This window comes from Heteronotia binoei, chromosome 15, assembly GCF_032191835.1.
Source record: "Heteronotia binoei isolate CCM8104 ecotype False Entrance Well chromosome 15, APGP_CSIRO_Hbin_v1, whole genome shotgun sequence".
Classification (NCBI taxonomy): Eukaryota; Metazoa; Chordata; class Lepidosauria; order Squamata; family Gekkonidae; genus Heteronotia; species Heteronotia binoei.
In genome coordinates, this window is record NC_083237.1 from 8,646,267 (window position 1) to 8,667,864 (window position 21,598).

Genomic DNA, 21,598 nt, shown 5'->3' on the forward strand with positions numbered 1-21,598 from the left:
CCACCCGATGCCAAGAAGCGTGGTTGAGAACTAGGCACTCCCTCAGCCCAGAGTTCTAACAGGAGCATGGCCACTTGCTAATTGAAAACAGTAGCAGCAAGCCATTTAGCTCCCTGCTCTGGGCAGATTCCCTTGTGGAAGCAACACGTCTAATCTTGTGATGTGCATCCACCCCCGGCTGGTTTTGAAACCTGATCCTTCAGCTCCTGAACTCCCGGCTATGAACGACTTGGCTATTGGTTGGTGTGCTTGGACATTGTCCTCTATTGGTTCCTATTCTGTTCTGCTCTGTTGGCTCTGACCTTGCACTGGCTTCAGACTCTGTGCTTTGGACTTGCCCCAGTGGTTCCTCCTCTTCTCTTCAGCTGTCTGGGACTGGGTCTTGTTCCCTGCCTGCACCCCAGGGCATGACACCCAGGGTCTGATGTTTAGTTTAGTTTATTTATATCCTGCCCTCCCCACCAAAGCAGACTCAGGGCAGCTCACAGTACATAATAGAGTAACAATAAGAACAGTTAAATTAAACATTAGATTAAAGCAATTAAAAACAATTTGGTGCTAATTTCCAAATAATTTTTAAGGATGGCATTCAGTGATCTTGAACATCTATTTAGATCTAATATCTCAGCGATGGTCATCATTCAGTTAAAGGCGAACTGAAATAATATTGCCTTGCAGGCCTTGAGGAACTGGGCAAGGTTCTGCAAGCCTCTGACCTCCTCAGGCAGTTGGTTTCACCAGTGGGACCAGTGATGTATGCAATTCACTGCATAGTCTCATAAAGAGGAACCCTGACATCTTACAGGAGTGATGTAGGCATTGCCAGTCACTGAGTGATGAGTAGAGCTCCCAGGCTGACCTTTGCAACCAGCAGTTGGGCTTCAGGCAGGGTCATGGTGGGAGAGCGGTGTAAGTGTGATGACATCACTTCTAGTGAAAACACAGACATTACGGGTCGCTCTAGGAAATGCTGAAAACTCTGTGTTGAATCCATTGCATATCTGCAATTCCTAGAGCTACTCTTTATCACTTCTGTTTTATTACCTGGTGTGACAGTGCCTCACACAATCATGCTAGTTGCTTCCCCCCCCTCCCACCGCCTCTCAGAATGGTGGAGGTCAATGGGAGCAGGGGGTGGGGGTTACCCTACCCCCACCCATGGCTTGGCAGCCCTAGTGAGAAGGCTGTGTGTAGGTTTTCAATGCACCTGGTGACTGTCTTGAGCAATTACCCACACCTAATGGTCACATTCTTTATTTTTAAAACTGGAGAGTGACCAAACAGTGGTGCTCTGCCATAGGCCTATAAGGTTGCACAGAGCAAAATTTGACCATCCGTCCTACAGAGTTGCTAACCTCCAGGTGAAGCTTGGAGATATGGAATTACAACTTACCTCCAGATGACAGATACCAGCCCCTCTTCAGAAAATGGCTAATGTGGAAGGTGGAATCTATAGCTTTATAACCTGCTTTATAACCTCCCCAAACCCCAGCCTCCCATGGTTCTTACCCCAAATCATCAGAGAATTCTCAGTCTTGCATTGCAGCTCTACAGCCTGATGAAGGAGCCTATTCAGCACTGGGCGTCCTCACCTCAACTTGCATACGGTCTGGTGTAAGGGAATGGGGTTAATGAACATCATCTCTCTGCAAACTTTGATCTGCAGAAAAAGAATAGACAAGACGCATATTTCCAGCATTCATCTTCCAATCTTGTGCATCCCTTCCTTTCCTGCTCCAGAACAACATCTTTTACTTCCCTTCTCTATCCATGTTCCTGTACCATTCTAGCTTCAACTCCATGCACAGCATTCCCTCTCTCCCTCTGGTCTTGGATTGCATTAGGATTTCACTCACCTAGTTTCAATACCAACTCTGATTGTTCCAAGGCACAGCTTTTTTAGTCACCATACTAAGAATCAAGTTTGACTAGTAATCAGGTGGGGGAAAGTTTCATACCAGTGGTGCTCCTGAAGGGCAAAAGTCTGCCAAAGTAATTATCTTCCCCTTGCAATTATCCATATAATTATTATCATTCTCCTGATCAAAGCTCCAGCTGGGTTTTGGAAGGGATCCCAAAGCACCTGATAAAGTAAGAAATGATAAAAGCCAGGGTCGTTTTGACCTGGCAGAAGGGAATAGGTAGGGCTTTTGTCAGTTTGATCTCTCTGATTTTGTTTTGTTGTGTCATACTTGAGTCCAGAGCTTGTGCTTTTTTTTTTTGCCACTGTGTTGATCACAGAGATAAGATTGATATGTTTCCTTTCCAGTAGACTGGTTCCTGCAGCCTCCATTCAAGGTCACCTGCTGAGCCATAATTAGATAATGTCCAGATAATGAGGCTGATAACTTTACTCGTTCTCTTGCCTTCTATGGTATGGGAAGTAGATGGTATGAACTGTTCTAAGAATGATCCTGTCCCCATTCCACATGCATGGTACCAGTCTGGGGACATCCTCATTGGTGAGATCGCTTCTCAATTTGTATATTCTCACCATACCGTTGATTTTAAGAAACATCCTTCTCAAGGCTTGTTTGAGGCTCCAGAGTAAGAATCAACCCCCCTTCCTGTATCATTCAAGATTGCCAATGAGCAAACCCAAGCAAATGTTTATATAACTATCAGGATGCTCAAAAGAGGGAAATTGGAGGCTTGGTCAACCCTGCATTTTTGTCTGTTGCAATTACTTTCTGAGCCTTGTATGGTCTGCTTGGTTTGCTTTACGTTTCCTATCTCTTCCACATAACCAAAGGCCCTGTGTGCTTGTTTTAAAAGTTAAAAATCTGAAAATTCAACTTTACATGACGTTTAAAATATAATGAACGTGGGCCAATCTCCAGAAGGGGGGAAAAACAGTTGCAAAAAAACAATTCGGTACAAATTGTTTACAAATCCATGAGTGAGCAAACTGCATTTTCAATGAGCCTAAAAATGATAGTTTTAAAACACAGTTAAATACTAATAAAGATGGCTGCTGGGATAGCACTCAGAATGGAAAACTGAAGGAAGTGTGTGTCCTGCTAATTCCGAAGATGTGATGCAACAATCAATAGTCAATTGTTTGGGATAGTTTCAGTGGGTAACCTTGCTGGTCTTTCGTAGAATGGCTAGATTCAAGTCCGGTAGCACCTCATAGACCAAAAAGACTTTTGGAGTATGAACTTTAAGAGAGCCAAAGGGATCTAGGGAGCTTTTACTCTGGAAAGCACATACCCTCAAAATTTGGTTGGCCTCTAAGGCGCTGCTGGTCTTGAGTTTAGCTGATTGTTTGGGAGACAATGACGCATATAAAACATGATGCTCTTTTTATTGCATATCTTGCAAGAAAAAAACATTCAGTCAACATGGGACATGTAGAGTGCAACCCTAAGCAGAGTTAGATCAATGGGCTTAGAAGGGTGAATTCTCCTTAGGATTGCTCCAGGTCAATCTGCCACAGAAGAGCAAGACTTGAAGCCAGTTGCACCTAAGAGACCAACAAAATTTCCAGGGTATAAAATGGAGAAGAATGCTGCAAGCCAGTTTGGGTCCTCTTTGGGGAGAGAGGTAGAGTACAAATGAATGCAATAAATAAATTTCAAGCATCATTCATTAGATACCATCAGGAAAGAAGATTCCTGAGTCCTTATCCTAGAAATCTTGTTGATCTTGGAGGCGCTACGGTATGTCTCAATCTAGATCTCCTTAAGATCTGGATATTTACTAAACTGAACACAATATGGGGGATTCCATAATGCATTAAGGTAGCAGGCATGTTCTTTTCAAATTTTGTCATTCTCTTTTTAGCTATAATTTTTGAGGTGTGCATTTTTATGAGATTATCATATTGTGTACATTTACCCCTCCTATTCTTCCTCAGTAGTCCTCATAACTCCTTTTTAAGACTGTCTGTTGCAATGACTGCTTTTGTTATAAAAACAATCAAATCTCACCAGTTTTTTTATGACTTGCCCACTGTACACAGGCAGTCTGATTGAATCTTCCCAGAATTAGGTGTGTGCCTCTTTTTGCAACTATTCCCACCGTATTTCTTTCTAAGGAAAGCAGCATCTCATCTCTTGAATGTATTTTTGATTTAAGACATTCAAAAATCTCTCTCCCCAGTCCTGCAATTTAATTTAGTAGATTTTTTAAAACAAAATTAGTTGCTTTTTAAGCAAGTAGATTTTTAAAATAAATCTGTACTTAAAAAAAAAACATAATCGAGGAGAAGACATGCTGTGGAATGGAAACTTTTTAGAGGAAAGCATTTCAGAATAGCATTTCGGTTAATTAGTGGTATGAATGATTTGTATTGACACAACGTCCTGGGAAGCAATTTGAAAGGTTTGAGAATAAGTAAGTAAAGTAAGTAAAGAAATTTATTTTTATATCCCGCCCACCCCCGCCAAAGGCGGGCTCAGGGCAGCTCACAGACATGGAACATCATGATTAGAATAAAATACAATGTAAACAAGAGTTTAAAATAACTTTTCACTAGTCCTTTTTTGAACACAGGTTTGGATCGGTGGACATCCTGATTCTAAAGATTAGCAGATGCTAATTAGCAGAAATCAATGCTTTCTCAGGCACAATAGAAAGTAATCATGATTCCATGACTCTCAGCTTAAAGTAATGCACAACAGTACATACCATGATACAATATCCCTGCATGGGTCACTCACTATGCTTTGATAACAAAGAACCAGCATTGTGTTTGGGGCGGGGCGGGGGGGGGGCTTACTTCATTCTGCTGCATTTGGAGGTTGTCCAATATTCTGTGAATTGCACAGATTTTGGGGTTATGTCGCATTACAACGATTATTTGGGTTGAAGTAGAGGTTGATTAGATCAGAATGTCAATGAAAGGACAGAACGGTGGAATCAAAGCAAAATGGACCAGAACTATGGTGAAATGATACATTTCTGAGCAGACAGCTCTTATAAAAGCTCATTTAACTCTCTCACTTTCTTTTCAGAATGGTGATAAAGTACTACCAGCACATCCTGGCATTGGCATTTGCCATAAATGAGATCAACAAGAACCTCCAGATCTTGCCAAATATCAGCCTTGGGTTCCAAATCTATGACAGCTACTTTGATTTAAAATTGACATATTGTACAACTCTGGGACTGCTTTTCAGATCATGGAGCTTTGTCCCAAATTACAAATGTGAGATTCATAGAAACCTAGTAGCCATCATTGGGGCACTTGGTGCTGACATCTCTTTCCATATGGCAGATATCTTAGGACTCTACAAAATTCCACAGGTAAGAGCCATGCAGAGATGATTGATGATTTCACAAACTGAATTCTTGAAATGCAGTTAATTTTGGTGGAGATGAGAAATAAAAGTATGATGAACAGGGAAAAAAACCCAACCCTCTTGTCTGATGTTTAAGGAAGAAAGCCACGTAACAATTGCTTTATACAGAAAGAGCAGAAAAGAATTAGCGGTAGTATGGGAAACCTGTCGCTTACTTCTTCCCCATGAAAAGAATTAGCGGTAGTATGGGAAACCTGTCGCTTACTTCTTCCCCATGACCATTTTCTAGGAACTGTACAGTAGTCACAAGATATCAGGAATTTCAGCCAGAAGTATAAATGAGTCAGAGACACACAACTTCCTACAACAGAGTTATACTGTAATCGATATCATATCCAGAAGAGGTGCGAGCTCTGCGGGACCTAAATCAGTTCTGCAGGGCCTGCAAAACTGCCCTCTTCGAGCTCGCATTAAGATGAAACCCAGGAAATGACATCTAGCCTTCTTATATACAACTGAATTGTAGCAGTGAAACTTAGAATTCATAACGGTTTAACTGTTTATTTAATTTTAACTTAACTTATGAATGTAATTTATCTGTTTTAACTGTCTAATTGTTTGTAATAATATTGTATTTTACTGTAATCATGGTATATACTGTGTCATGTTAGCCGCCCTGAGCCTGCCTTTGGCAGGGGAGGGCGGGATATAAAAATAAATTTATTATTATTATTATTATTATTATTATTATTATTATTATTATTATTATTATTAAGTCATACATGCTATATGTATCAGTTCCTCAATTTCTCTTTAAATAAATCTATACATCTTATTTTAGATTGCATATGGCTCATTTGCCTCAGAAGAGAGGGATGCAACAGAGTTTCCTGCTTTCTTTCGCATGGTTCCAAATGAAGCTGCTCAGTATAGCGGGATTATTCGGTTGCTGCTCCATTTCAGGTGGATATGGATTGGGCTCTTTGCTGCAGATGATGACACTGGAGAGCATTTCTTGAAGACCATGGAGCCATTGCTGTCCCAGAATGGAATCTGTTCAGCCTTCACTGAAAGAATTCCAAACCAAGCACAATGGGATACAATAGAAGATATTAATAATATACTCTCGAAGGTATATAAACTATTCACATATAGCAAAGTCAATACATTTGTCCTCTATGGAGGGCCTCTGACCATGATATCAATGAACAATATGTTGGTTTTTGGGGGTAGTGGCTATAAGGAAAATACACTTTTTAGAAAAGTGTGGATTATCACAGCTCAAGTGGATCTCACATTATCTGGAATGCAAAGGAACTGGAATTTTGACTTATTCCCAGTTGTCATTTCCTTCACAGTTCACTCAAATGAGCTAACAGGATTTAAAACTTTTCTACGGAAAATAAAACCTTCACAGATGCAAGGAAATGTTTTTCTCAACGAATTCTGGGAACAAGCATTCAATTGTTTTTATCTAGATCCTCAGGATACAATGATGGCCAATGATACATGTACTGGGGAGGAACTTCTGGAGAGCCTTCCTGAGCCTGTTTTTGAAATGACCATGACCGGCCACAGCTATAGTGTCTATAATGCCGTCTATGCTGTGGCCCATGCTCTGCATTCCATGCTTTCATCTAGAGCCAACCATGGAACACCTCTGGCTTGCAGAATAGTTGAACTTCAGGCTCTCCACCCTTGGCAGGTATTGTGTCCTCAATGAAAAAAATTGTATTGCCCTAAACATTGAGACAACATGCAACTTTGTCCTTCGTGAATAGCTGATAAAATGGGACTGTGGTTGTGTTTCTTGGAAAAGTTTTGTGGGTGCAAATTTATGGGCCTGAACAATAGATATGTGGCACTTTGTATAGTTTTCTGTTGCTACAAAATATTTTTATATCCATGCTTTATCAGAAAGAAAATACATAGAAAACAGTTTAGGAAGGAAGGAAGGAAGGAAGGAAGGAGAAATTGGATTTATATCCCACCTTCCACTCTGAATCTCAGAGTGGCTCACAATCTCCTTTATCTTCCTCCCCCACAACAGACACCCTGTGAAGTGGGTGGGGCTGAGAGGACTCTCACAGCAGCTGCCCTTTCAAGGACAACCTCTGCCAGAGCTTTGGCTGACCCAAGGCCATTCCAGCAGGTGCAAGTGGAGGAGTAGGAAATCAAACCCAGTTCTCCCAGATAAGAGTCCGTGCACTTAACCACTATACCAAACTGGCTCTCTGCTTCTCTGTGTGTGTGTGTGAGTGTGAGAGATGATTTGCAGCTGCTTGGGAGAGGAAATGAAGACTGTATTCAGGGGAACTGCACTGCTGTGTTTTTATTTATTTATTTTAGGGAAAATCTCCTTGCCCCACCCAGGAAGTCCCCAGATATTATCTGAGTTAGACTTGGCAACCCTGCACATAAATATAGTTATGTACTTCCTGAAATGGGACATGTCTTGTGGGATTTTAGTGTAGATGCAGTCAGGGTCCCCACCCTCCGGAAAAAGAGGAGCAGGAACTCTAAAGAGGGAAGTGAAGAAGAAACACATGGGTACCCCATACATACTTTAAATTTTTTTTGAGGATTTTGTTTCTATGAAGAGGTTCTGGAACTCCATTCTGCCATGTTCCCCCAGAATAAAAGCCCTTGATGTAGCACTATTGTAAGACTACTGCAAATTCACAGCCATAATTCATTTCTTTCTGATTCTGGAAGAAAAAAAAACATGCCTTTTAGACGAAAGTGGAAGTGACTCCTGTTTCTTCTTTCCTCCTCTTTTTTTAACTAGCTCCACCCATTTCTTCAAAGTATTTCATTTAACAACTCTGCTGGAGAAACAGTGTCCTTTAATGAGAAGAAGGAAACCAGAGCTGAATTTGACATCATGCACATAGTCACATTCCCAAACAGGACTTTCCTCAGAGTCAAAGTTGGAAGGGTTGATTCTGCTGCTCCCAAAGAGAAACAATTTGTTATTGATGAGGATATGATGGTATGGTACGGAGCTTTTAACCAGGTGAAGACTGCAAGGTTTTTCCAATGGGTGGATGATTTGGTGGTTGAAAGCTGCCTTCATTGCAAAAGCAGTCTGTCTGGCCCCACTGTCTGACCCCACTGGTGGACCTCCTGATGGCACTTGGGGTATTTTAGCCACTGTGTGACACAGAGTGTTGGACTGGATGGGCCACTGGCCTGATCCAACATGGCTTCTCTTATGTTCTTATGTGACACAGAGTGTTGGATTGGATGGGCCATTGGCCTGATCCAACATGGCTTCTCTTATGTGACACAGAGTGTTGGACTGGATGGGCCATTGGCCTGATCCAACATGGCTTCTCTTATGTTCTTATGCGACACAGAGTGTTGGACTGGATGGGCCATTGGCCTGATCCAACATGGCTTCTCTTGTGTTCTTATGTCTCATAGATAATGGTTGCCACCCTCCAAGTTGAGTTTAGAGTTCTCCAGGAATTACAACTGATCTCCAGACTACAGAAATGATTTCCCCTGGAGAAAATGATGAATTGTAGGGTGGACAATAAAATTGTACACTATTTTGGCCCAAATCCTGCCCTGCCCAGGGTCGTCCCCCCCCCAATCAAATTTCTAGGAATTCTCCAATCCAGAGTTGACAAGCCTAAAGCCAGAAACTAAAGAGGCGTAGTAATCATATAATTCATAGGATCATAGAATCACAGAGTTGGAAGGGGCCATACAGTCCATCTAGTCCAGCTCCCTGCTCAACAAAGTATCAGCCTAGAGCAGGGATGTCAAACTCATTTGTTATGAGGGCCAGACCTGAGGTAAATGAGACATAGCTGGTCCAGGCCACGTTGGGTTGGGGTGGGCCATGTTGGGTCAGGCCATATGTATACCTTTAGACAAACCAGAGATGTTTAGCCACGAAGGTATGGATTTTAACTTTCAAATTTTGGCTGTGTCTTCCTTTCAGAAGCGGGCCTAATAGTCTCATTGCACATATGCTGCACGAATCATATCTATCTGATTGGCTAACCCACAATGAAGAGAAAATCACATCAATGGGGCTTAGCATCGATGATCTGACCCTTTTTTTCGGAGAAGCATGCTTTTGTCATGATTAAACAGGGATTAATTGACATGGGGATTTAAGACCTTAGAAGTCTTGCTTCTGTGCGTTGCTCTCCCATGCAATGGGGGATTCCTTTTAGTGGTTCACTTGCAGAGTATTTTTCTTGTTTGATTGACCCCTATATTTGAAAGGAGTTTGTGTTAGCCCATTTTAATGTGCTTCCTTCTGCTGTGCTATACGGGAGTTTTAAAAAAAACACCATTCTTTGATAGGTTATGTCCCTGTGGGCTGAAGGAAACTGAAGGAACAGACCATGCACTTTTATCCTGTAGATTCTACTGTGATTTACGTGCATCCTATCTGGATCCTATATTTCAGGTGTGGCCATCGGTAGCTCTCCAGGTGTTTTTTGCCTACAACTCCCATCAGCCCCAGCCAGCATGGCTGATGGCTGGGGCTGATGGGAGTTGTAGGCAAAAAACATCTGGAGAGCTACTGTTGGCCATCCCTGCTATATTGCAATCCCTGGAGGGTATATCTGATGAAAGTAAGATAGTAAGCTTACTAGTCTCAAATAAGGCTGAAACCATCAAAGCGGTGGCAAACTTCCTTTACTGTACTTATAAGAGGAGAAGTCTGTTCAGAATGTTTAATTAACCACCTCCCCCCCCCCACCGCTTCCTTGATTTGATACTGTTGTTCTTATGCCAATAAAGGTTCTGTGATTGTGATTATATACCTATTTAAGATTAGGTAGCAGAGAGATAAACGTTATAAAGGACAAAGACAAAGACAATTAAATATATATATATATTAAAAAAACTTAAAACATTAGCACTTGTTGGCTTTAAAGGTGCTTTCTTTGTATTTCTCCCATGGGATCCAGGAAACTGAGCAAAGGAAACTGTGGCTCTTTCCTTTCTTTCCCAGGGGGCTGGGGAGGGGGAGGAGCATCAGCCAATAGAAGGAAGAGAGGCTTCCTTCCAGCTCTGCTGTTCAATTGAGAGAGCCTGGCAAATCAAGCTCTGCATCCCCCCTCTTCCTCCCCAACACAGGAATCTCAGCCAATGGAGAAAACAGGCTTTGCTCTGTAGCTCTTGTGCAATTGAACAAGCCTGGAAAAGCAAACTGTTATGCAGAAGGTAGAAAGTTATAGGGAGAAGGAAGCAGATGACAGCCATTTGCTCTGGGGCCTGATGGGGCCTGATTCGGCCCCCATACTGCATGTTTGACACCCCTGGCCTAGAGCATTCCTGACAAGTCTTTGTCCATATGCTGCTTAAAGACTGCCAGTGAGGGGCAGTTCACCACCTCTTTAGGTAGCTGATTCCACTGTTGAACAACTCTTGCTATAAAAAAGCTCTTTTTCCTAATATCCAGCAGGTACCTTTGCACCCTGAATTGAAGCCCATTATTGCAAGTTAATAATTAATTGAAACGCATTCATTTAAATCTGTTATTGCAAGTAATTAATATTGCCACCAAGAAAGTTCAAGACAGGCAATGAAAAACCACTTCTGACTGTCTCTTGGCTTGAAAACCCTACGAAGTCTCCATAAGCCAGTTGTAGGGTTTTGAAATTCTGAGTGGTGTGTATAATGATCTGCGCTGGTCATAGACCATAAAAAATAAATTGAATTGAATTGAGTTGTAGAGTTGACAGTTCCCCTCACTATCATGGCGGGGAGATGGGGGGGGGAGCATTCCAGCAGTAGACTCTGAAGCCCCCCAAGTGGGGGAAACCCACTAGGATCTGGGGGCTGGCAAATGAATTGCTACTTGGTGGCACTTTCCAGCCAAAGGTAACATGGAAGTGTCAAAATTATGGAATCCTTGCAAAATCTGACAACGTAATGAAAAAGGGTGAACTATTTTCAGTCTCTTCAGCCAGGAGATTTGTAAAACAAACCTGTTTTATGGTATTATGGTACCTGTTATGATATCACAGCCCCAACTTGTAATGCTAAGTAAATGAAACGTTGGTCCCGTCTAAGGATGTGATCCACAGGGTTTTTTTGTTTGTTTGTTTGTTTTTGCATTCAGATATCAGGGAGGAAAAAAAATCCTCAGTTATCCAGACCCTAAATAATACTTTGATATTTGGATTCATGGTGTGTGTGTGAGGTCATTACTCAAGTCCATGATTCCCTATGGGGAATTTTTCTGCGGGGATTGGAGGGACTGTCTTTTAGGAAAATGGCAATTAATTCCAGCAGTGCTGGTCATTACTCAAGTCCATTATTCCCTATGGGGAATTTTTTGGAGGGGGGGGGGTTGGAGGGACTGTCTTTTAGGAAAATGGCAATTAATTCCACCCATGCTGGTCATTACTCATGTCCATTATTCCCTATGGGGAATTTTTCGGGGGGGTTGGAGGGACTGTCTTTTAGGAAAATGGCAACTAATTCCAGCAGTGCTGGTCATTACTCCAGTCCATTATTCCCTATAGGGAATTTTTCGGGGGGGTGGGGGGTGGAGGGACTGTCTTTTAGGAAAATGGCAACTAATTCCAGCAGTGCTGGTCATTACTCCAGTCCATTATTCCCTATGGGGAATTTTTCGGGGGGGCTGGAGGGACTGTCTTTTAGGAAAATGGCAACTAATTCCAGCAGTGCTGGTCATTACTCCAGTCCATTATTCCCTATGGGGAATTTTTCGGGGGGGCTGGAGGGACTGTCTTTTAGGAAAATGGCAACTAATTCCAGCAGTGCTGGTCATTACTCCAGTCCATTATTCCCTATGGGGAATTTTTCGGGGGGGCTGGAGGGACTGTCTTTTAGGAAAATGGCAACTAATTCCAGCAGTGCTGGGGGTGCCTGTCCAATAAGTGACCCCAAGTTTCAAGTGAATTGGACCAAGAGGTCCAGTTCTATTGGCTCCTGAAAAAAGTGCACTTCCATTGTTTCTCCTGGGCAAAGAATTGCACAGACACAAGAGCAGTTCTTAGGAACGCGAACAAGAACTTACGTAATTGACATTGAACTTTCACGTCTTTATCAACAAGTTACAATGGAGCTCCCCATGCCAGAAGAATAATCGAAGCAGGACTAGTCAAGTCGACTTCCTGTATGTTGGGACTCCTTCTTCCTAGAATTTTGATAGTTTATGTCTGTTATTGTTCATTCTTACTAATGCACCATAGTTATTCAGATACAAGAGCAAGCAATGTAACATCTGGCCAAAAGCCTCCCAATGCAAGCAGACCCAACAAATCCAACAGAACCACTGCAAAGCCAGGGAACAGTGGCAGAGCCATGGGACAATGTTGCAAGCCTAACACAATGCTGTTAGCTGCTTTGAGCCACATTACTCTGATACAAACATGAAGGGAAACTGTTAACAATATTATGGAATGAAATATAAACAGTGTTTCCTAAAGGAAAAATCCAGTATGAGCTAAATTTAGCTATCATATAATAAAGTAAGGTCTATTTTCTCCTACTCTAACATTTTCCTTGATTTTAAATAGGTGCTGCCCGTTTCTGTGTGCAATGACTACTGTCCTCCTGGTTTTCATAAGAAGAAGAAAGAAGGGGAACAGTTTTGTTGCTATGATTGTGCTCGGTGCCCAGAAGGACAAATTTCAAACCAAAATGGTAGGTGACGTAATGCACAAAATCTAGATGAACATCATTCTCTTGCTCTACTTCCTCTCTTCTTTCATATTTATTGGAGAACCAAGAAAAGTGGCCTGCTTTCTCTCCCAGTTTTTTTTTCCCCCCACCATTGTCTCAGTGGCTGTTTCTTGTGTACTGGCCAGAACCATCATTGTGTTTGTAGCTTTCATGAACATCAAACCAGGGTCCACCTGGAGGAAGTGGGTGAGGAAAAGACTGACCGACTCCTTTGTCCTTTCCTGCTCCTTTCTTTTGGGAGTCATTTGTACAGTTTGTGTAGGAGATGCTCCTCCTTTTCCAGATTTTGACACAGTCATTGATTAGACCTGGGTTATATGGGGCTTCTATTCCTCATCAGTTTGACTGTAGCTTTCTTTGCAAGGATAGCTTTAATGAAATCAAGTACGTTAAAGAAGCCAAGTATGTTCAGTATGGGCGTTTTCGCACTGACCTTAATCGGCAGCGACGTCCCTCTTCACCGCGCAGGATCTGCGCAGATTTCGCACCAATTGCTGCGGAGCACCTGGAAGAGCCGCAAAGTCCCGTGGCTTTTGCGGCGCAAATGGAAACCGCCAAAAACCAGTTTCCATTTGCGCCGCAAAAGCCGCGGGACTTTGCGGCTCTTCTGGGTGCTCTGCAGCAATTGGTGTGAAATCCGCGCAGATCCTGCGCGGTGAAGAGGGACGTCGCTGCCGATTAAGGTCAGTGCGAAAACGCCCCATGTTAATTTTTTTGCAGTGTTCAGGTGACTTTGGTTCTATCCTACAAGAGCACTAAAGGGAAATACATGGTAGCCATGGAGATCTTCTCTATCTTCTCCATCTTGGCCTCCAGAGCTGGGTTATTGGGTGGTATCTTTTTACTCAAATAGTACGTTCTTCTGCTGAGGCCACAGCTGAATAAGAGGAAGCAACTAATAACAAGAAACATAGATCTCCTGACCATTTCCAACAATGCATTCTTTGAAGAATATTCCAGATGAGAAAATTTCCTCCTCTCAGATGTTTGCAGCTGAGACCAATAAACTTAATTAGCAAATTTAATGAAGTGACCTTGATGGGTAGTGATTTTTATGGGTAATGATGTAGCTAGGATCTGTTGTTGACAGCACAGGGCAAATGACAGATCTTACTATTGGAATTTTCTCAAAGATGGCTATTTTCCTTAACAGAAAGAATATGGGGAAATTCACCATACAATCAAATGAGATCGAGTTATTGTGCTGGCCATTGGAAAAAAACTGCCAAAATTCAAGTTGCAAGTCAGGGAACAGTAACTTCATTTTCACCATGCAATGATCAATATTTTCTGTATTGCCACAGGAATCTAAAAGTCCTAACACGGAAAGACATTTAAAAATTAACAATTAAAGAGATCTTTGATGCTGATCGCACATGTACTCATTTACAAGAAAGTGTCTTTGTCTTTCCAGTATCTGTTCAAAGTGGAAATGAAGATGCAGATTAATATGCCTCAGGATTTGCAAAATGCTGGGAGATTTAGAGTCTAAAATGCACTAAAGACAACCATTGTTATCTCTCTTTTTTTGCAGACATGGAGGACTGTATCAATTGTCCAGATGATCAGTATGCAAGCATGAGTAGAGATCAATGCATTCCCAAGACAATCAACTCTCTGTCTTATGAAGAACCTTTAGGAATCAGTTTGGCTTCAATTACAGTTTCTTATTCTCTCATCACAGTCTTGGTTCTAGGAACTTTCATTAGGCACAAAGATACCCCCATAGTGAAAGCAAACAACCGAGATATCACATACACTCTTCTTATCACTCTCCTGCTATGTTTCCTTTGTCCTTTGCTCTTCATTGGTGACCCAAACAAGGTGACCTGCTGTTTCCGACAACCAGCTTTTGGCCTTATCTTTTCTGTGGCTGTATCTTGTGTGTTGGCCAAAACCACCACTGTAATTGTAGCTTTCATGGCCACTAAACCAGGATCCAGAATTAGGAAGTGGGTGGGGAAAAGACTGACCAACTCCATTCTTCTGTCTTGTTCCTTCATTCAAGCAGCCATTTGTATGATATGGCTAGGAACCTCTCCTCCTTTCCCACATACTGACATGCAGTCATTGACTAGAGAGATCACTCTAGGATGCAATGAAGGGTCTGTCATCATGTTCTATATTGTCTTGGGCTACATGGGACTTCTATCAGTCATAAGTTTGATCGTAGCTTTCTTTGCAAGGAAGTTACCGGACAGTTTCAATGAAGCTAAGTTCATCTCTTTCAGTATGTTAATCTTTTGCAGTGTTTGGGTGACTTTTGTTCCTACGTATTTGAGCACAAAAGGGAAATACATGGTAGTTGTGGAGATTTTCTCTATTTTGGCCTCCAGTGCTGGATTACTGGTTTGTATCTTTTCCCCCAAATGCTACATTCTTCTGTTGAGGCCAGAGTTGAATAAGAGGGAGAAATCAATAAGGAGAAACAACTGAATGCTTGAGTGAGTATAAATGGGCAGTCTTCACAGTGGAAGACGATAAGCAGTGGGGTGCCACAGGGCTCAACACTGGGTCCCATGCTCTTTAACTTGTTCATTAATGATCTGGAGTTGGGAGTAAGCAGTGAAGTGGCCAGGTTTGCAGATGACACTAAATTGTTCAGGGTGGTGAGAACCAGAAAGGATTGTGAGGCATTCCAAAGGGATCTGTTGAGGCTGGGTGAGTGGGCGTCAACGTGGCAGATGAGGTTCAGTGTGGCCAAGTGCAAAGTAATGCACATTGGGGCCAAGAATCCCAGCTACAAATACAAGTTGATGGGGTGTGAACTGGCAGAGACTGACCAAGAGAGAGATCTTGGGGTCGTGGTAGATAACTCACTGAAAATGTCAAGACAGTGTGCGATTGCAATAAAAAAGGCCAACACCATGCTGGGAATTATTAGGAAGGGAATTGAAAACAAATCAGCCAGTATCATAATGCCCCTGTATAAATTGATGGTGCGGTCTCGTTTGGAGTACTGTGTGCAATTCTGTTCACCGCATCTCAAAAAGGATATTATAGCATTGGAAAAAGCTCAGAAAAGGGTAACTAGAATGATTAAAGGTTTGAAACACTTTCCCTATGAAGAAAGGTTAAAACGCTTGGGGTTCTTTAGCTTGGAGAAACGTCGACTGTGGGGTGGCATGATAGAGGTTTACAAGATTATTCATGGGATGAAGAAAGTAGAGAAAGAAGTCCTTTTCTCCCTTTCTCAAAATACAATAACTCATGGGTATTCAATGAAATTGCTGAGCAGTCGTGCTAAAACGGATAAAAGGACGTACTTCTTCACCTAAAGGGTGATTAATATGTGGAATTCACTGCCACAGGAGGTGGTGATGGCTACAAGCATAGCCAGCTTCAAGAGGGGATTGGATAAAAATATGGAGCAGAGGTCCATCAGAGGGTATTAGCCACAATGTGTGTGTGTGTATATATATTTTGGCCACTGTGTGTTGGACTGGATGGGCCATTGGCCTTATCCAACATGGCTTCTCTTATGTTCTTATTAATATCCAATCTATCATCTTCTAAGGGTATTTTTACTAGTTTATATGTAATTTATAGGAGACAGATAAGATCACATTAAGATAGTGCAAAGGGACAGCGTTTAAAGTTCACTACAGTCATTCAAAGTTATTTGTTCATTTATTTACAACATTTAGGTCTTCATTGGTGACCCAAGGAAGGTGACCTGCTTTTTCCAACAACCAGCATTTGGCCTTATCTTTTCTGTGGCCTTCTTGTTTAGGTCTTCACTGCCCATGAATTTTTTTTCTCCTTCCTCATTCACTGAATTAAACTAATCTTTCAGAGAAATTGCACCTTTGGCAATAAGATATGATAATCACATCTTTCAGGGTAATTTCCCTCTGACATATATTTCTGATAGTGAAAAAAAATGCCATTTTCCAACAAATCCCTTGTCCCACAACAAATCAACATGATCACTTCAGGGTTTTTTAAAAAAAGGATGTAGCATTGACCCAATCATCTATCATTTCATGAAGACTTGGCTCTTGATAAAATAGGGTCAAGGTTTCTTCTCAGAAAGAATGGCAATACCTTGAGTGATTGTATACATTTTGGACATAGATGTTTAAATAAAACCACTTAAAACAAGTTATCTCCACTTAATTTGCTTATGCTTATTTTGGACTAAGAATAATTAGAGATCACACAGCATAGAAATCAATGTATCTCTAACTATGCCCGTTATTTCATTTTAGGGTGGAATTTTCTTGTTAATGTTTGTTCACCATGGGAATCTGAAAGCAGGAGAGGCTGATCCTTAAAGGAGCAAAGAAAACATCTGTGACCAGATCTGGAAATGAAACTATAGTTACCATGGTACCACTCAGAGCTCTAATGATATGAAGATAATTACCCTTCTCGGGAGTTATCCAAATCAGTATAATTATTTGGCTGACCAAAGACTCAGTGACTTTTCAAAAACTGATGACAGCAGTCCATATGCAAATGTGACTTATTAAAAACAAAACTTATGCTTTTGAGATTGGGGATAAGGGACTTGGAATTGTCTGACATTTTGCTTCTTTAAAAACGACCCTTGATCTCAGAGTACTGGAAATATCAGCTGCCCCCCACTCGAGCTGCGCATTTCAAACCCTGTTGAAGCTAAAGATAGGAACGATATGCACAGACCGCTTTACAAATATTGACAGACTCTGCAGCTATCCAAGGTCAGGCTGGTGCTAGCAATAGACACCGGAGAGGGCTCATCCAGAGGCAGGGGCTGCTTCAAGATGTTGGGGCTCGTGATGTTGCTGCTGTTGCTGCCTTGCTTTGCATGTAAAGTCAATTCAGTGAACTGCCTCTTGAAGAATCCCCTCCCTGTCCCACATGAATGGTACCAGCCAGGTGACCTCCTCATTGGTGGGATCATTTCTCAGATTTTTTTTGATTTTCACACACAACTTTTCAAGGAGCTTCCTTATCAGGAACTGGACATTCCACAGTAAGAAATGATCGTTGGGGGTAAAAAAATCGTGTGACCTTGTTCTTTGTATAGTTTATAAGGAAAGACTATGTTGGCTATGTCAACCCCAGAGTCCTTCCTTTCTCATTATTATACCTTCTGCTCACTTTGCAGTTACTTTGGGCTTGAGATCTCTTTCTCCTTGGGGGTTGGAAGTGGGTGATGGAAGGAGTTATTTAGTTACTTAAAATCAACACATTTCACTATAGTTAGAGCTCTGCAAGGTGTTCAGGTATATATATATATATTTAGAATAAGATGAAATTAGAAACATTGTTTAGTATTTTTAAAAAAAAAACAATCAAACCCAACAGCCAAGTGAGAATATGCCACTGATTGTTATACACAAAGTCACTGGACATGCATGTTAAACCCCAGTTTTCATACCTCTCTGCAATACTACATATAGACCAGAGGTGTCCAAACTTGCTTAACATAAGAGGCACATAGAATAAGCATCAGATGTTTTAACGCCTCAAGACATGAATATCAGATGTTTGAGAGCTGCAAGAAAATAATGAAGGAAGGGTGGTAAGAAAGGTGGAAAGAGAGCAAATAGAAGGGGAGAGGGAGAGAAAGGTGGAAAGAGAGCAAATAGAAGGGGAGAGGGAGAGAAAGGTGGAAAGAAAGCAACTTTAGCTTTAAATGAATTCTCCAAGCAACCAGATGGCTTGGCTTGGGAAAGCGATTTAAAGAGACAAATGCCTTCTCCAAGCCAGTGGATGGGGTAGTAGGGCTTCGAGAGTCACATACTATATATTGTGGCTCCCTAGTCACAGTTTGGCCACCCCTGAATAGATGAAGGCACTGTTCTGCATTTGTGTATGTATGCCATCAAGGTGCAGCCAACTTATGGTGACCCTAGGGTTTTCATGACAAGAATGTCCGGCCCCTGCCCAGCCGAGCCAGCTTGCAGGCTATAGGCTGGGGGCCGTCTTTGCGTCCCCGGAAGGAGGGAGGGGCAGCAACATCACCCGACATACGGGTGTTTAGCGAGGCGTGGAGATGGGGCTTTATAAGTCCCGGCTCCCGCCTCACTACGCAGTTTGTTTTCGGCTCTCTGCCCGCCCACCCTTCCCATCGGCAGTACAGGTGTATGCCGGTCGCCTTTTGGGGCCAGGTAGGAATTTTTTCACCCCCGCACAATTGGCCTATGTGGGGGTGTTTTTCGCCTACCTTGTACTGCCTAGTAGGTTAGGTTTTGCCAAGTATTAGTTTGGTCGCAGGCTGGATGGGGTTTGGCCACAGCGTTTCCCAGGGGAGCACCTATGGCCTAGCACCGTTGGTGCGGTGGTCTGCAGGAACCGTAGATGGGCTAAACGGCTCAGTATGGTGATGCAGATCACAGGGAGCCTCACCTGGGTGGATCTTTCCATAGGGATTGATGCCAGCCCGGTTGGTGACGGCTGGAGGCCTGGCCGCTCAGTTACAACCCGATTTCGGCGGGTTTGTGCTGGGGGCAGGGTGGCTCGCCCTTTGGACAAGGCGGGGTCCAGGTGTTGACCCCAGGGCTTGTCTGGTTTGGTTTCCCCCCCTGCCAGTTATTGGTTATTTGTTATTTCTAATAAAGCGGCCCGGTTTAAAACCCAACAATCGTGTCTGCCTCTTCTTTCCGACTGGGGGGGCAAATGTACAGAGGTAGTTTGCCATTTCCTGCCACTGTGTATCAGCCCCAGATTTCCTTGATGGTCTCCCATCCAAGTACTAACCAGGGCTGACTCTTAGTTTCCAAGATTGAATGAGATCAGGATAGACTTATTCTGCAATGATAGCTTAGCCAGGCAAGACAGCAGTGGAGCTCTAGAGTAAAATAATGTAGAAAAGTGTATTGTTCCACAATATAATATCAAAACCCCCAAATATATATCTGTATTATGTACAATGGCAGGCTGTATACTCTAGGATACTTTATATGATCAGATCTACAGTTGTTGACAGCTGAAAGACAAGATGGTCTCGCAGATCTGCATTCTTTCTTGAATCACATGGACTCAACTGAAATATTATAGAAACATCACAGGACTTAACAGGCCTGATGACCCACCCCTGTGGAACTTCATCTCCTAGTCCCTGTTTTTAGGCACCCTCTAGTAGATTGACCATTTGTAAATGCTTGAACTTTAGAGACACATGGCTCTCAGATGGTTCATCTCTCCCTGCAGTACCTATCTTTGTTTATTTGCAATATCTGAGGCTCTCCAAGACCCTTCAAGAGGACTTTCTGAGCAGTCTGTTTACAGAAGGGGAAAGCAGGGAGAGGAAGAGTGGAGAGACTTCTTCTTCAACTACACCATCTTTCTGAGATTTATTTGCCCCTTCCTGTTCAGGTGCCTCTAAAGCTTGGCGGTGTCCAGAGGCATGACTCCAAAGGCAATGGCCAAAAGGTTCTTAGCTTCATGAATCTTAGCCTGTGGCCATTTTAGAGGAGCCAGTACCTGGGTCCAGGACCACCTGAGATAGTCTGCTGTTGGCACTACTGTTCTATTGTTTATTAGTTTGCATACATAGAGTCTCTTTTTTGCTCATATGCCACTTTGGGCCTCTTGAGGGGGAAAACTGGGGTACAAATAATTACATAAATACAGACATTTGATCCTTCAGCTCCTTATCTGAACTCTTCTACTGGATCCAACACAGAAATGTAATTCTGAAAGATCCAGGGGAAAGGTCTGAAGTCAGATGAGACAAACAACCCCTCTGATTGGTTGGCAGAGTGTAGAGAAGCAGTAAAGTGGAGCACAAGTTGTTTAAAGACTAAAGTTGGTTTATCAAGAAGAGAACAAACTTTTTGGGAAAGAGGCGAGAGAAAGAGAAGTCTAACTAGCTAGGAAAGAGTCAGTCAATGAACACTTCTCAGCAGAAGTGGGAAAGAACCCTAACTGAGCCAATCAGGAGACAGGAAGGAGACTATTTGAAAAGTAGTAGGAAGTCCCTAATCTCACTATACTAACTAGTCGTCCTCTCTGCAGGCAGCATGCTCTTGTCATTTATCTATGCAGGATAGACCTTGCATACTCCAACTAGATATAAAGGCCCACTAGACATGATGGCAGCCATGTGGCTACCATGAGAAAACATGCACCAGTTTAAGTTATTTAAAACTACTTTTAAAAGGCAGTGGCATCCTCATGGTGGCCACGAGGATGTCATGACATCTAGTTTGGCCATAAAAGGATTTATTGTGCAAAAAATACAAGGAAGGAAAAAGACATTTTCAAATTTAATATAAATCTTGCACCGTTCTGTACATAAGGATGGTGAAAAAAAAGTATGCAGTAAATGTGTCTGTCACAACTGTGGATTCGCTTTCATTAGTGTGCTTACTTTGGCACACTGTATTGTTTTGTCCATTGGCTGTTGACAGTTAACCTGCCTCGGGAATTTCGTTTTGTTTTATTCCTGCCTTCAGCATTGCAGTCGCCTTTTGAATCTGATTGGAAGGGCAGAATCTTCCCCTGTGCACCACAGTGTCAAAGTAACGTTATAGTACAAAGGGCGGCATTTTGAGGCAACTATTTTTTGATAGAAAAGGAAGATGGAAAATACCTCAGAAATCATTAGTTATAAATGAAAGAACATCCCTCTGCTGAGACAACTAAGTCATAGCCAGTGCAGACCAGAATTGCGTTCAAACTTCTTGGTGCATTTTCTCCTCTAAATAAGTATGTCACTCTTTTTTTAAAGA

The 21,598-nt window shown here is 42.3% G+C and overlaps 1 protein-coding gene across 1 annotated transcript; it reads left to right on the forward strand.

Annotated features, from left to right (window-relative positions):
* The first annotated feature begins 2,392 nt into the window (after positions 1-2,392).
* Positions 2,393-15,368, forward strand: LOC132584643 (vomeronasal type-2 receptor 26-like). The gene is made up of 5 exons (XM_060256544.1): positions 2,393-2,547; positions 4,959-5,250; positions 6,088-6,378; positions 12,767-12,893; positions 14,467-15,368. The coding sequence occupies exons 1-5, from the start codon at positions 2,393-2,395 to the stop codon at positions 15,366-15,368; spliced, it is 1,767 nt and encodes a 588-aa protein (XP_060112527.1).
* Positions 15,369-21,598: the final 6,230 nt, after the last annotated feature.

Excerpts from the sequence above, each read along its gene's own strand:
- LOC132584643 (XM_060256544.1), top strand. The coding sequence starts at position 2,393 with ATGAACTGTTCTAAGAATGATCCTGTCCCCATTCCACATGCATGGTAC. Across the intron at positions 6,379-12,766 it reads TTAATAATATACTCTCGAAG|GTGCTGCCCGTTTCTGTGTG; the intron begins GTATATAAACTA and ends GATTTTAAATAG. Across the intron at positions 12,894-14,466 it reads ACAAATTTCAAACCAAAATG|ACATGGAGGACTGTATCAAT; the intron begins GTAGGTGACGTA and ends CTTTTTTTGCAG.